Source organism: Zalophus californianus, chromosome 1, assembly GCF_009762305.2.
Source record: "Zalophus californianus isolate mZalCal1 chromosome 1, mZalCal1.pri.v2, whole genome shotgun sequence".
In the NCBI taxonomy this organism is placed as follows: domain Eukaryota; kingdom Metazoa; phylum Chordata; class Mammalia; order Carnivora; family Otariidae; genus Zalophus; species Zalophus californianus.
The window spans coordinates 143,787,162-143,801,463 of NC_045595.1; the positions used below are offsets into that span (position 1 = coordinate 143,787,162).

Below are 14,302 nucleotides of genomic sequence, written 5' to 3' on the forward strand. Positions count from 1 at the left end.
GTCAAGATGACTATAGTCCCAGCCAAGCTTCAGGGATAACGCATGAGAGATCCAGAGTCACCGCCACCCAATTAAGCTGCTCCCAGATTTCTGACCCTCAGAAACTGTGAGAAAATAAATTGAAACCTCTAGGGTTTGGGGTATTTTTAATGCAGTGATAGATAACTGGTACACACACAATAAAACCCGTCCAAGGTGGTTTTGGAAAGGAGTTCTAGAATACATTCAAGGAAAATGTAATCGAATTCTTTACAAACTGTTCCCAAAGAGATTGTCCCCACGTACTTTATGAGGCTGTATGATTTGGATTATACTGTCAAAATTAGTCAGATATTATTTTTAAAATTTTTTCAAAGGAATCTCATTAATGAACAGATAATAAAAGTTCTAAACAAAACATTAGCAAACTGAATCCAACATGTATTTTTTTAAATGTGTGATTAGGCTCGGGTTTACTTTATAGGATTGCAAGAATGAATTTATTTTTTCAGTCGTTAAGCATCCGCCTTCGGCTCACGTCATGATCCCAGGGTCCTGGGGTCGAGCCCCGCGTCGGGCTCCCTGCTCCGCGGGAAGCCTGCTTCTCCCTCTCCCACTCCCCCTGCTGGTGTTCCCGCTCTCACTGTGTCCCTCTCTGTCAGATAAATAAAATCTTAAAAAAAAAAAAAAGAATTCCTACAAATCAATTAAAAAAAAGACAAAATGCTCCATTATAAATAGGCCCATGTATATACACAGATAATTTTCAAAAGAAGGAATCTAAACATTTAAGTTTAAACATTTAAAAATAAGTCCAATAAACATGTAAACATTTAAAAAGAAGTTCAACTTCACTAGTTATCAGGGAAATGTAAGGTAGAACAACGAGATACCATTTCTTACCTATCAGATTGACAAAAAATTCAAAATTATAATACTATCAAGAGTTGAGAAGGATGTGGAGTAATGGGGAATCAAAAGAATGGGAACAGACATCCTTCAATGAGAGAACAGATAAGTTGTGGAAAATTCATCCAATAGAATATTATGCAGCTATTAAAATGAATGAACTCGAGCCGAATGCTTCATAAGGATAGATCTCAAAAACATGTGAGGGGTGCCTGGCTGGCCCAGCCAGAAGAGCATGAGGCTCTTGATCTCATGGTCATGAGTTCGAGTCCCACGTTGGGTGTAGAGATAAAGTAAATAAACTTAAAAAAAAAAATGTGAGCCCAGGGGAGAAGTTTGAAGAATGCTACATGCAGAGTCCCATCATTTATAGACAACTTAAAAACTAGCAAAGCATTATTTCAGCTTGTTCAGGGTTGTAGACTTGTGTAGTTAAGAGTCTAAAAGCACCACTAGGAATGTGGAACACCACAGTTACTAAGTAGCTCACAGTCAAAATAATAGCCAACTTCGTTGAGTCCCCTATGCACCAGCTGCCGACTTCACTACTTGGCTTGGGTTATCTCATTTCATCCTCGCAACAACCGTATGGACCACCATCCTCCTCGCTCTCCTGGTGAGGAAACAGGCTTTGAGAGCTGCTCAGTAGCTTGCCCAAGAACACAGTGGTTAGCACTAGAGTCCACATTCCATCAAAAAGTCTGGGTTTTAGTCCATCAAAAATGTGCAGCAGTGGAAATAAACAAGACAAGGTAGGGCCAAGGAGCCTACAGTGCAGGGGGCATATATCAACACACACACACCGCCCCCAAGTGAAGGGTGAACCGACCACATGGCAGTGAGGAGGAGGGTGCTTAGTGCATGGTAGCCTGAGAGGGGAGTACACAGCAGGGAACACTCGAGTCTGCCTGGGCCATCAGGGAAGGCTTTACCAGTTGAACTTGGCCTGGAAGAAGTCCATGTACAAATGTCAGGAACCCAGCTCTTCCTGCTCCACATCCGATTGGCGTTGTTCAGAGGACCCCCTGCTCTGGACCATGAGCACGCGGGGCCCAACCACGCAGGGCTGAGACCAACCCCGGTGAAGACAAGCTGATTTCATGTAATCTCCCATTTGAGAAAGTCTGCTCTCACCTTTACATGCACAGAGGAAAAGCCGACTCAAAGCTCTTCTTTTGCAATCACGACAGCAGGACTAATTGCTTGCTCTTTAATAATAAGAGCTAACATTTATTGAGCATTGACTGTATGCAGGGCGAAGTCAGCACATGATTTATTGCCCTTAACTCTCACAAAAGCTCTGTGAGGGCAGGTACTATGTGTCCCTTTCCAGGGATGAGGACACCAAGGCTTAAAGAATTTCGGGGTCTGGCCCAAAGCCCTATGCAGTTAGTAAGTGGTGGAGCTGGGATTTGACACCACGGCTGTCCTCTCTGGCCAATGTTTAAACCACTGCTTCTTGCAAGCACAGACATACAATTAAAGCAACAAGGGCTTTATGGCTCTCAGCTGGGCGACTAAATGAGAACGTGATGCCACCATAATAAAATGGAAACCAAGCTTATCATTACATTCATGAACACCTGTCACATGTTAGGTACTCCATAAATGCTTTCAAATGAGGTAGCATTTAGTTCCAGGAAATGGAAACCAACCCAGTGTCACAATGACATACTTCACCCAGGGAGGGAGCAAGGAGGAACTTACAGAGCACGCACACATGCAGACAGAGCTGTCTCTGGCAGGCACACACAGGGACTATGGGGACCCAACCCCCTATAGGCTCCGACCTTCCCGTGAGCTCCTCCTCCTCCCAAAAGTCTCTGCTTCGCTTCCCTCCTCCTACTCCTTGGCACTCAGCTGGGACCACTGACTCCAGGGGCTTCTGTCACTGGGTGCTGAGCTCCTGGCAGGAAGGCCTTGCGCTCTGTATGTCAGTAGGCCTCCTTCCTCCGCCAAAGGAAGGAAAACCAGCACTCTCCCCAGTAGCCCACAGAGATACATAAAGTGAGGAAAAGGGCAAGGGAAAGAACCGGAAGAGTTCTGCTTTTCTAACGTAGATAAAGAGAACACTCCATCCTGTCCCCCAGGGAAAAGCCACCATCACTGGGATCCAGCGAGTTCATTTTATTCATTCATTTCATAAACATTTACCAGACACCCTGTGCAGGAGACAGACCTGGCTCTGCACCCTTCCTCCACCGGGAGGAGACCCCTCTCTGCCCTGGGGAAAGTGCAACCCAAGGATGGCCCAGACACAATCCATGGCCCCTGGGGCACGCCGTGTAAGGGTACACAAAGGCCAAGCAGACACACACAATTTACAAATGTAAAGACTCCTTCTGTGGAGAGGGAGGGAGAAGGAGGGACCCTGGGAGGTGGGATTGGGGGGGAGAGAGGGAGGGAAGGAGGGCAGAGGGGAGGAGAGGGGAGGAGAGGGAGAAGGGAGAGGAAGACAGCGGCAGCCTGGCTGGATTCTCCCCTAGAGCCACCTCTGACAATACTCTGGCCACGTTTTAATTAGTTGCAAGGTTTTCCCACTGACTCAAACAAGAGCTCTCTCTCTCTCTCTGATTAATCTTCGAAAGAGCCGGCCGAGTTTAATCATAGCAAACACGATGATCCCCGTTATGACGGCCTGGGTAGCTAAAAGCAGAAAATAAAGCCCCCAGAACAGGCTGTGGTCTTGGCGTTGGCCCCGGGCCACCAGCTGCGTGCGGGCCCAGGGCTCCGAGCCGTCGGGCATCCAGGCGGTGTGGCCGGGGGCCGCGGGCAGGGCCACCCGGGTCGGGGCTGGGGCGGGGCGGGGAGGCGGGCCGCGGGTGCCCGGGCACTGCGGGTCCTCGTCCGGCAAGGCCCAGAGCGGCAGGCCTGCGCGGGGTCCGGGCCCGCGGCACCGCGGGGGCTCGGCTCGGCCCACGAGGCCCGGGTGCCGCCGCAGCCACGCCAGGAAGGGCCGCAGGCCGCAGTCGCAGCGCCAAGGATTGTGCCCCAGCAGGACCTCCGCCAGCCGGGGCAGATCCGCAAACGCGTCGCCGGGCAGGGCCTCCAGCTGGTTGTGCTCGAGCTCGATCCGCTCCAGGCTGCGGAGGTGGTGGAAAAGCGCGCGCGGCAGGGTCCGCAGCCGGTTGTGGCGCAGCGAGACTCGGCGCAGCCCGTCGAGGCCGCGCAGCAAGGCGCCGGGGAGAGCGGCCAGGCCGTTGGAGTGCAGGGCGAGCACCTGGAGCGCGCCCAGGCCCCGGAAGGCGTCCTCGGGGAGCGCGCTCAGACGCGGGCTCAGGGTCAGGCCAAACTCCCGCAGGCCGCTCAGGGCGCGGAAGGCGGCGGCGGGCAGGGTGCGCAGCCGGGTGCAGTTCAGCCACAGCTCCCGCAGGCCGGCCAGCTCCCCGAAGAGCACCTCCGGCAGCTCTTGCAGCGGGTTCTCGAACAGCGTCAGGAATGTCAAATTGTGCGAATAAAGAAAGAGTGCGGAGGGCAGAAACTCCAGGTGGTTTCTGGAGAGAGTCAAGTAGCTCAGGCTCCGGAGCGGGTCGAAGGCTCCCGATGCGATGGAACGGATGTGATTTCGGTCCAGCTGCAGCTCCTTCAGGGCGCGCAGGCGACTCAGCAGCCCCGCATCCAGGGCGATGAGCTGGTTCGAGTGGAGCACGAGCTTCTCAAGCTTAGCCTGTGCCCCGAGCAATCCCTGGGGCAGGTGGGTCAGATTGTTTTCCGACAAATCCAACAGTTTCAGGTTCCCCAGATTTGTGAAGAGGCGAGCGGGAAGGAAAGAGAGCTGGTTTTGGTTCAAAAAGAGCTCCTGCAGGTTAACCAGTTTGTGAAACATGTTTTGGTCGATGTCCTTCAGTTCGTTGCGGTCCAGAAACAACTGTTCCAGGAGCACCATCTTATCCAACAGCGCGGCCGGCAGATGCGTGATCTTGTTGCGCGACAGCCTCAGGGTTTTAAGTTTTATCAGGTCGTGGAAGGTGCCGGGGGCAATGGCGACAATGTGGCTGTCGGACAGCATCAGCCTCTGGAGGACCGTCATGCCGCTGAAGCTGTGGTTCTGCAAGGCGCCGTGGCCCATTCGGAAGAGCAGGATATGCGTGAGGTTGGCGGGCAGGCCGAGCTCGGCGAGGCGCGCCACGTCGCCTCCGGAGCACTGCGCGGCGTCCCGGAACACACACTTGCAGGCCGGGGGGCAGGGGAAAGGCTGGACGCGCAGGAGCCCCAGCGCCGCGCACAGCAGGGTGCTCCTCAGCATGTCTGAAAAGGCAACAGCGGGAGGTCTGTAGGCGCCACTCCAGGGCGAACGCTCGGATTCGATCTGGTAACCCTGCAAAGGCCGGAGCCTTTCGCCAGGGTTATCACTGACTTTGACTATTATCCCTCTTTTCCCAGGAGTGCAGATTGCCCCCGGTGGTGAAAAGACATTGGTTCTACACTGAGAGGTCTCATTCTTTTGTTCTACCAATTTTCTACTCTCAGCTTAAAGCACTGAAATTAAAGCGTCTTCAAGCTATAGTTTAAAGCCAGTACTCTAAAATCTTTACATACAACTAATGAAAACAATCATTCAAGCATCGAGGCTCACAGACATCACTGAGCAGTGCCCACGGTGAGGAGCCCTGCTCTTCTTGCCTCTGCCCAGCGGTGGCTATAGCCAACAGGACGGAAACAGCAAAGTCTGGAAAAACAACAGCAACCACCACCTGATTCCTTTCACCACAATCATGCTATAGGCACAGTACTTATTCTACAAAAACAGTAACACCCTCAAAGAGCGAACCCCTTCCGTTAGCCACAGTGAGAAAAACAGGGAATACCTATCATTTTATGCCATTCGTTGTTCTCAGCGTTTTATTTACATTAATTCATTCAATCTTTACATTAACCCTATGAGGTAGATCCTATTCTTAACCCGGGTTAATGGATGATGAAACTAAGGCACAGAAAGGGTAAGTAACTTAACCACGGCCACAGAGCTAGAATTTGAGAATAGTATTTCTGATTGTGTCATAAATAAGGAGCTATCATTTCTAAGATGCTTAACAAAAAACTCGTGGCATTGAATTACATATGAAATATACACAGTAATGCTAATCTGCCAAAACAAGGTTTCCCAAGTGTAATTTTACACAAATCCCTTCTTGTACAAAATTTTATAATGTATGCACATACAGACTAACCAAGCCCTCAGTTGCCCATAGTAATTTTTAAAGTATTTGACCTTACCTGAAATGGTGCCGTATCCGAAAGCAACTGAACAGCTCAGGGCTTTGCCAGTGACTCAGCACTTTCCAAAGGAAGAGGGAAATGTCCTTGCATCCTGAGGATAAAGACTTTACCAGAATAAAAGTCATGGAAAGGACCCTATCTCAGAGGACATATTCTGGTTTTTAATGAAAGCTTCAAACTGAAAGAGACCCTATGTAACTTAAATCCTACTGTCAAAGCTGAATGATAAAAACAGAAGAGAGGTTTCTCCATAAGATGGCACACTATGACTGTGAAGCCAGGATAGCTTAGCGACACAGTTGGATCATTGTGGCAGCCATACCCCCGGATGGACCACATTTCCTTCGAGTCTTCCTTCTCCCACCACATTGCCCCAATTCTCTATTCCAGTTCCCCTCTCCCCCTTTGAGGAATAACAAGGCTAAAAACATTCTCAAATGTGTCCGACAATGGCACCACCGGGTTGAAGGGTGTTAGGAAATGTCCGGCTGCTTTCCAAAGTAGCTGTACCAATGTATGATGCCACCTACAGTGTATGACAGTCCCTGTGCCTCACAGCTCTGCCCATCCTTGGAATTGATTTTTTAAATTTAATTTTTACCATTCATATGAAGTCATTGTGTCAGTGTGGTTTTAATTTTTCATTTCCATTTCATGAACTTGAGCATCTTTTCGTATTTTTAATGCCCACTTGTGCTTCATCTTCTCAGAAATGTTGGCTTCTTTTGCCCATTTTCCTATATGCAAAATATGTATGTCTTTTAAAAAACTGAACTGTAGGCATTCTTTATGTATTCTGGATGCTAATCCCTTGTCAGTTATAGGTGTCAAGTATCTTCAGCTAGTTTGTGGTTTGCTTTTCCATCTTCTTCATGATGTCTTTTGATGGGACATAAGTCTTCATATAAACAAAGTTATCAATCTTTTACGATTTGTGTTTTTTGTTATCGAAATAAATCCTTTTCTTCTCCTGGGTAAAATGAAAAAAGTTCTCCTATAATGCCTTACTGAATTTTATAGTTTTGTCTTTTGTTTTTAGGTCCTTAATCCATATTGAACTGATACTTGTGTATGATGTATGTGAGTGGAGTCCAATTTTATTTTTTTCCATTAAGATCACCAGCTGTCTTAGCTCCATTTAAATATATATATATATAAATATGTATAATCAAATCCCTTCTTCCTGCAGAGCTACAATGTCAGCACAGTCATGAGCCAACATCTCATGAATGTGCAGGTCTGTTTCCAGGCTATTTGATAATCCCCACACCAACGCCATACTGAATAAACTTTTAATGTTTAAAGCCTGAAAATACCCAGCATTTTAAGAAGTGTGAAGAAACATTCTCATACTACAATGGTGGACTATACATTGGAGCCAACTCGTGGGGGGAAACTTAGCAGCATCGATCAAATTAAAAATACACATATCCTTTGTCCAGCAGGTCCCCTGATAAAAATACATCCTATGTCTAAGCTCATTAACATTTGTGCACAAAATGGGGCACCTGGGGATTCAGTCAGTAGAGCACCCAACTCTTGATCTCAGGGTCAGGAGTTCAAGCCCATTAGGTGTGGAGCCTACTTAAAAATAACCGTGCACAAAAACACTGCAGGGTTGTGTGTAGTAGAAAAGAAAAAAGAACAAGAAAACCGAAATGGCCATCGACAGGGAAGTTGTCACCAAAATTATGAAACATCTATGCAATGGGATGGCTTGTGGACTTTAAAAAGAATGGATGAGCTGCAGATGCTGACATCTTCCTCCGATACACAGACCCATGTAAAACAAGGACAGCAGAGCACACATATATGATGGGATTCTATTTGTGTAGATTTTAAATCAGAGGAAGACTTCGTGTCAGATTGTTGTAAGCTTCTGTGGCCTATTTCCCCAGGAAGCACTCGGATCAGAAGGACCTCGAACTTTTATTCTTTGAAAAGAGCAGGACATTCTGAACGCCCAGAAGGGTATGGAAGTTGCAGTCAGTAGAGGAACACTGTTGAGTCCATTTGCTGAAAAACTGGATGAGGTGTTCAGAAGTATTTTGAACAATGAAGTCGATGGCTCCCATGTTTCCGTGTCCTTTGAATTTTGGATTCACGTAGCAGGTTAGAAATCTGCCAAGAGGCAACTTCTGTACAAGTCACCCTGGCTTCTGAGGTTTGGCCTTTCCAAAGCAGAGCTGTCTACCTGGATGAGACACACTTTTCTCCTCAGTGAGGGGGAGACTCCGAGGCCAGGGCACTGGAGGGACCTCTGTGCACTCGCAGAGCAGCCACAACTCCCAACTCTGAACGGTGACGGTCTCATCCAAACTCCTCCAACTCCAACCTTCCCTGCAATACATACTCGAAACACCGCACCTGGCAGTGACATGCGGGGGAGAGGGAGACATGCAGAACTGTGCCCCCACCACTTGTTACACAAACCACAGTGAATGGGAAGAACTTGGGACTCTTTTTTTTTTTTTAAAGATTTATTTATTTTGAGAGAGTGAGAATGAGAGAGAGCACATGAGAGGGGGGAGGGTTAGAGGGAGAAGCAGGCTCTTCACTGAGCAGGGAGCCAGATGCGGGACTCGATCTCGGGACTCCGGGATCATGACCTGAGCCGAAGACAGTTGCTTAACCAACTGAGCCACCCAGGTGCCCCAGAACTTGGGACTCTTAACACCACCCAATACATCCCACCACAGCCAGCCCCATAGGCCACAGCAGAGGAGGCACGCCTCCTGTAGGACCCGTGATACCCAGAAGGACCTCTCACCCCGGCACAAAGGCAACACTAGTCCTGCCTTCTCAGCGGTTTCTAGGACCAGTGGTTAGTTCCACAGTTTTTCTCTCCTTGGGAGTGCTCCCTTTTGCACCCACGGCTGCCACTTCACTTCAAACTTACAATGTGTTACATGGCATTAGCTCTGCATTTGATCTTCCCAACTATTAATAGATTATATAAGCCTCTAGTCTTAACATTTCAGAATTTCCCTCAGACCTCCTCACACTTAACATTTGGTTCTACATTGTATCTAATGAATGGGTTTCCACAGGATGGTCACACACATGATGTGATATCTATGTGGGATGTGGTATTTATTTCCTTCAAAAATCCAAAGTTAAAAAAAGGAAATGCGAAAGTATGAAGTAGAAAAATAAATCCAGAAGGGCAGCATTTGGCTAAAAGGCAAATAAATGTATAAGGACACAGAAAGAAAATGTTATTTCATTCATTTAAATTTTTATTTTCAATAGCTTCAATCCAAAAAAAGATTTCATAAGGTTATTTACAGTGCTGAATGTACAATTATGAATGTATGCCTTTTTGACATCAGGGTACCATTCTTGAGCAGCAATACATTTTAAAAAATATAAAGATGCAGTATCATTTCTGATATAAAGTTACTTAAAAAAAAATCCAAAGTCTTAGGGAATTCACAAATCATAACACGAACTACCTTATTAATGTGCACATAATTACCAAATTTTATTACATTAAAAATGTGTAAATGCCCACAGACTGTACAAAAATTAACATCCCACATTTTGTCAAAATTTCCCAACCACCTCCCACCATAAATATACAAAAACCTATTTTCAGATATGTCAAAATCGCATGCGTGAGATCTTAGAATGTTTTCTAAAGCTTGAATTTTGCTCTTTTCTGGATATTTTATCTATAGCCATTTGGGGAACAGACTACATAAACACTGATATGTTATTTACCATGCCTCTGAAACTGTGCAGTTATCTTCACAAACATGGGAGACAAAAGAAATACAGTTAAGACTGCAACAGTTCTGTTTAAATGCAAGTGCAATTTGGAAAGCTCTCCAATGTAAGAATTATAAAACTAATATAAAAAGTATTTCTTTTGTTGTTGGCTTAGCCACTTTTATTCAAGCATTATTTGCAGCATTGCTTTACAGCAGTTGGTGCTAGAAGATACAAAACATATAGTTACCACTATTTATATTTGAGGGAGAAAAAAACTTTAAACAACCCTGAGGGAGACACACATTAAAAATCTTGTTATTTATTTAAAAAGTTAAAAAGTTACATATCATTATTTAACAATTACTTTCCCTGGACATTTCTGTCCTTTAAGTAGGTGCATAAATAAAATTTAAATCGGCAATATTTATTAATCTTTAATACATCAAAATAAGATATGTACAGATTTTTAAATTTAGGTCTGTATACACTCAAATAATTTAATGTGAAGTTCAGAATCAAAATTACTATGTAACGGTGACCTACAGAGGGAGAACTCAGTCTATCTATGGCACTGAGTAGGACTCACACCTGGATTCACAGACATTCTTCAAATAACATTCTGGAAACCATCAACTACAACTTGAACAACCCACCTTGTCTATGTTCAAATCCAACTTCCTACAAATGCTCTTCCACCTACCTAAAAACCTCATTCCTTTGAAAACAATATGGACAAATGAGATATAAAACCCTTATAAAATCTAAATGTTAAAAAAAAGAAGGGTGTAAAAAATATAGCTCTTTATGATCATGCTCTTAAAGATGTTAAATACAAACGGATAACTGGATTTTTAAGCTGCTACTTAGCAATTACTTTAATTATATGCTTCAGTATTTAAATCAAAGAATAAAATTTACAATTCTGGGAAACCACTTAAGAATAATGCTTGTACATATTGAAAATGAATGTGGAAATTAGAAAATGATCAAGAGAGTAAGTAACTATAGAAAACAGTGCTAATTCACAGCTCAAGAGGTCTAAGATGCATAGCTTCATAGAATCATTCATGGAACAATTGTTCTTATCTAATGTGTATTAATATCATATTATACTTTTTGATGGAAAACTTCAATTTTTGTAAGAATCATCAGTGGCAATAGCAGTAACAGTGATCCTGAGTGTTACTTACATTTTCCTATAGTTACCTAACATCATTCAGGTCTCTGCAGCATAAAAAAAGAGAACCATGTGGTTCTATAGTTCTGGCTAACATCTGATAAACTGGTAAATATCTATCAGGAAAATAAAGATCAGCTGAAGTGGAAAGCACAAGCCTGCTACCAGTTAAGGAAGAACACAGGATAAGATCACATAGTTTTAGGAGTTTAGTGTCCATTTTATAGCAATATCAGTTTCCTTGTTTATTATAACTCTGGGCTTTTGCCAAACTGCTGGATCTTACCTAGAAAGGCATTTTTAAAGTTACTTTGTTTAAAATTTAAACATAACCAGACAAAAGAGAAAGGTGAAAAATACTTTTCACATTTCTTTTGGCTCAATGAATGTCTATTTAACTTTATTTCAATTTTTCTTCCTCCCAGAAATTTTTACAACCAAATAATGCTCCTTTGTAAACATCTCCTTAAAAAGGTAAGCTCTGACCTCTGGCGCCACCTAATGGCATAAAACAAACTCACCCAAGTTCATACTGCTTTGAAAAAGCAGTCACTCAAAACCACTCATTCACCTTTAAGCCTCATTATTTACAGGAGAGACATGTATCAACCCTTAAAAACTTTAGGAGGTTAAAGTCTAACTCAAAAAACTAAAACAAAACAAAACCCAATGCACTATTGTCCTATGTCATTAATTAAAAACATAGAAAATAAAAATATTTAAAATGATATAAAACCTGAGAGAAAAAAAAAGATATGAAGAGATATTAGACAGATCTACAACTACTGCCAAAAAAAAATAATCTTTTTTCCTAGTGAAAATGGTTCTACAACATTTAAGTGAAGTAAATTATACTACTGACAGCAGACATACCACAAGATCCATTTAATAGCTTTGAGGGACATCTGAAGGCAGTGAAGCACCTTGCTGATTAGAAAAATAAAACCCAGGCAGTTTGTACAGAAAATATAAAACCATAAATGGAAATTACCTGAGTTGTTCTATAAGCAACACCGTAAAACTCCTAGGCTATCAAAGGGAACTGGTGTATGTATATATGGAATTCTTTGGAAGAAATTTTGGAATCAAATGAAAACAGGCTCTCTACCTATTTTCACTGGAGGCTAATTAACACCCATTTTATTTACCAATCACACATTTAGGGCGAGTATATAAACAAGGACTTTTTCTAATAAGGGGGTTGTGAAAATAAATTTAAATGGATAAACCAAGTCTCAGAAGCTAATGTCTAAAAACCTATCAAATACCAACTTTCTTCTGTACCCTATATAAAGAGTTTCACTGAGGGTAACAAGAAAATTCTGGAAATATATATAATATGTAGTTACTGAATGAAGATATAGGACTTTACAGAATGATTATTAATTTAACTGATGGGCCAATCTTTTTTGTTTTGTTCCGTTTATTAGAAAAAAAAAGCTCTCATATCAGCTACTATATTAGAAGGGACATAAACTGAAATGGTGCCATTCTGACACACAGGATCAGAATGTCCTAAAATTACATTTTCCTGCTACTAGCATACCACCGAGAGTGATGCATTGCTATGTTATGGTGATGATTTGACATGATCCGTTCTCCTTAACTAAAGCTTTAGCTTCTGTTGTTGTTTGAGGTTTTGGTGGCCATTCTGGATCAACCAAGAGCTCCTGAGCCAGATACATGTACTTTGCCTTTGGTATCTTCTTTCTACAGCCCAGAGCCCAGGACAAGCAGCATTTTCCCCACCGATCCACTGACTCCTAAGAAAATAAGGGAAAAAAAGAACACACTAGTAGATTAAGGTCTGCTTGTTTTTAACAAGTTTTTTTTTAAAGCGTAATACATCAACACAGAAAAGTAAGAGGAAACTTTTGAATACAACAAATAAATGAAAAAAATCCAACTTAAAAAAGTCAGCTTTCAATTATTTAGGAACATATTTTTTAAGATTAGATTTTTTAAATTATCAATGCAATTTCATTTTATTTAGTTCTTTGTACCTATCCTCTTGTGTACATTTTTAAAATAACTTGCAGATCTGGATTCTATGACTCTACAACACAAAATATCCAATGTGTTAAGAATAACTTTAAAGTATTCAGAAAGAACACATTTTTAATATTTAATATGGAAACCCTCATATTCTCTCCCAGATTATACCATTGCTCCTAGCAATTTAGCCAGCTGATCATTTTTGCAAGAAAGCAGTGTAAAAATATTATTATTACTGTTAATGTCATCTTTCAAAAAATAAAGTATGATGAAAATACTGTTAGGTCAAAAATGGAACTTAAGATCATGTTTACTGTCAATCACTTCACATATTTTCATTCACATAAAGAATTTTTCTTTTTATAAATGGTTTCCCCTGGTGTTCCACTATTGGAAAGAAGTACACAGAAAGATATAAATCAAGTACTATTTCTTAGTATTATTTCATTATAGAAAGCTCTGCTGGCATTAAAATCTTTCTGGATCAATCCTGATGTTTTTAATGCATAGTGATCTTAGATAAATAATCTTTGAAGAACAAGAAGGTAGTCCCTAGTTATATTATACAAAAATGTAAATTCAGTATTGTATGATGACTAACATCAAATAAAATTTAAAAAAATGTAAATCCAAAATAGGCCCTCAAGAATTTAATTGAAATTTGAGATATTAAATAACACTGAAATAAGATAAAACTAAAATGACTATACTGAGACCTTAGTTATATTCACCTCTGAAGAAAAGTCAATTTCTAATTATTTTGGCTGTTGCTCCTTCAAAGCAAAATTTAAATCCTAGGTTGTTTTGTTGTGCCATCAACATATAACTCAAGCTGAAACTAGGTTTAATCTCAATTGAAGTAATCTCACAAAATGAAATGTAACATAACTGAGGTAGGCATTCTAATGATGATAGCCAAAATGGTTTCATCATCAAGGAAGGCAAATTTGCTATAACATGTTTTGAAACATGTTTCTAAATCAGCCAGGAGAGAACACCAAAAATACTTTAAAAACTCCTTAAAACTTTTAAAGATCTTCTAGTTTATTTTGTCAACAAAACACAAGCTGCAGTGGTAGCAGGAATTCACAGGCAAAAATAAGCTGTATGAGGTTGGGGGAGGGAGAGGGAGAGCACTGGAGATCATTTATCTAGTAGCCTCTTTACTGTCATAGCTAAAAAGAGTAATCATCACCTTAAAAGAAGTCTACAAGAAAATATCTGACATTAAGATACAAAAGAGACTAGATAATAGGATTCTTCAGGTAATCCAAATAACAAACACAACTGACCCTTGAACAATACGGG

At 42.3% G+C, this 14,302-nt stretch overlaps 2 protein-coding genes across 8 annotated transcripts in view; both read right to left on the minus strand.

Moving 5' to 3' along the window:
* Window positions 1-619: 619 nt before the first annotated feature.
* Window positions 620-6,142, minus strand: GP5 (glycoprotein V platelet). The gene is made up of 2 exons (XM_027582171.2): window positions 6,106-6,142; window positions 620-5,136 (listed from the first exon to the last, which is right to left on the minus strand). The coding sequence occupies exon 2, from the start codon at window positions 5,132-5,134 to the stop codon at window positions 3,434-3,436; it is 1,701 nt and encodes a 566-aa protein (XP_027437972.1). The 5' UTR covers window positions 5,135-5,136; window positions 6,106-6,142; the 3' UTR covers window positions 620-3,433.
* Window positions 6,143-9,323: 3,181 nt separating this feature from the next.
* The window catches only part of ATP13A3 (ATPase 13A3), a 95,007-nt gene continuing 90,028 nt past the window's right edge, over window positions 9,324-14,302 (minus strand). For 5 of the 7 annotated variants that reach the window (XM_035724970.1, XM_027587790.2, XM_027587791.2 and 2 more), the window contains one exon: window positions 9,331-12,762. In XM_035724970.1, coding sequence (XP_035580863.1) covers window positions 12,565-12,762 — 198 coding nt within the window. In that variant the 3' untranslated portion in view covers window positions 9,331-12,564. Of the gene's footprint in view, window positions 12,763-14,302 lie in introns of all 7 variants that reach the window. The other 2 variants (XM_027587792.2, XM_027587789.2) reach the window with 1 other exon arrangement.

Excerpts from the sequence above, each read along its gene's own strand:
- GP5 (XM_027582171.2), bottom strand. The coding sequence starts at position 5,134 with ATGCTGAGGAGCACCCTGCTGTGCGCGGCGCTGGGGCTCCTGCGCGTC.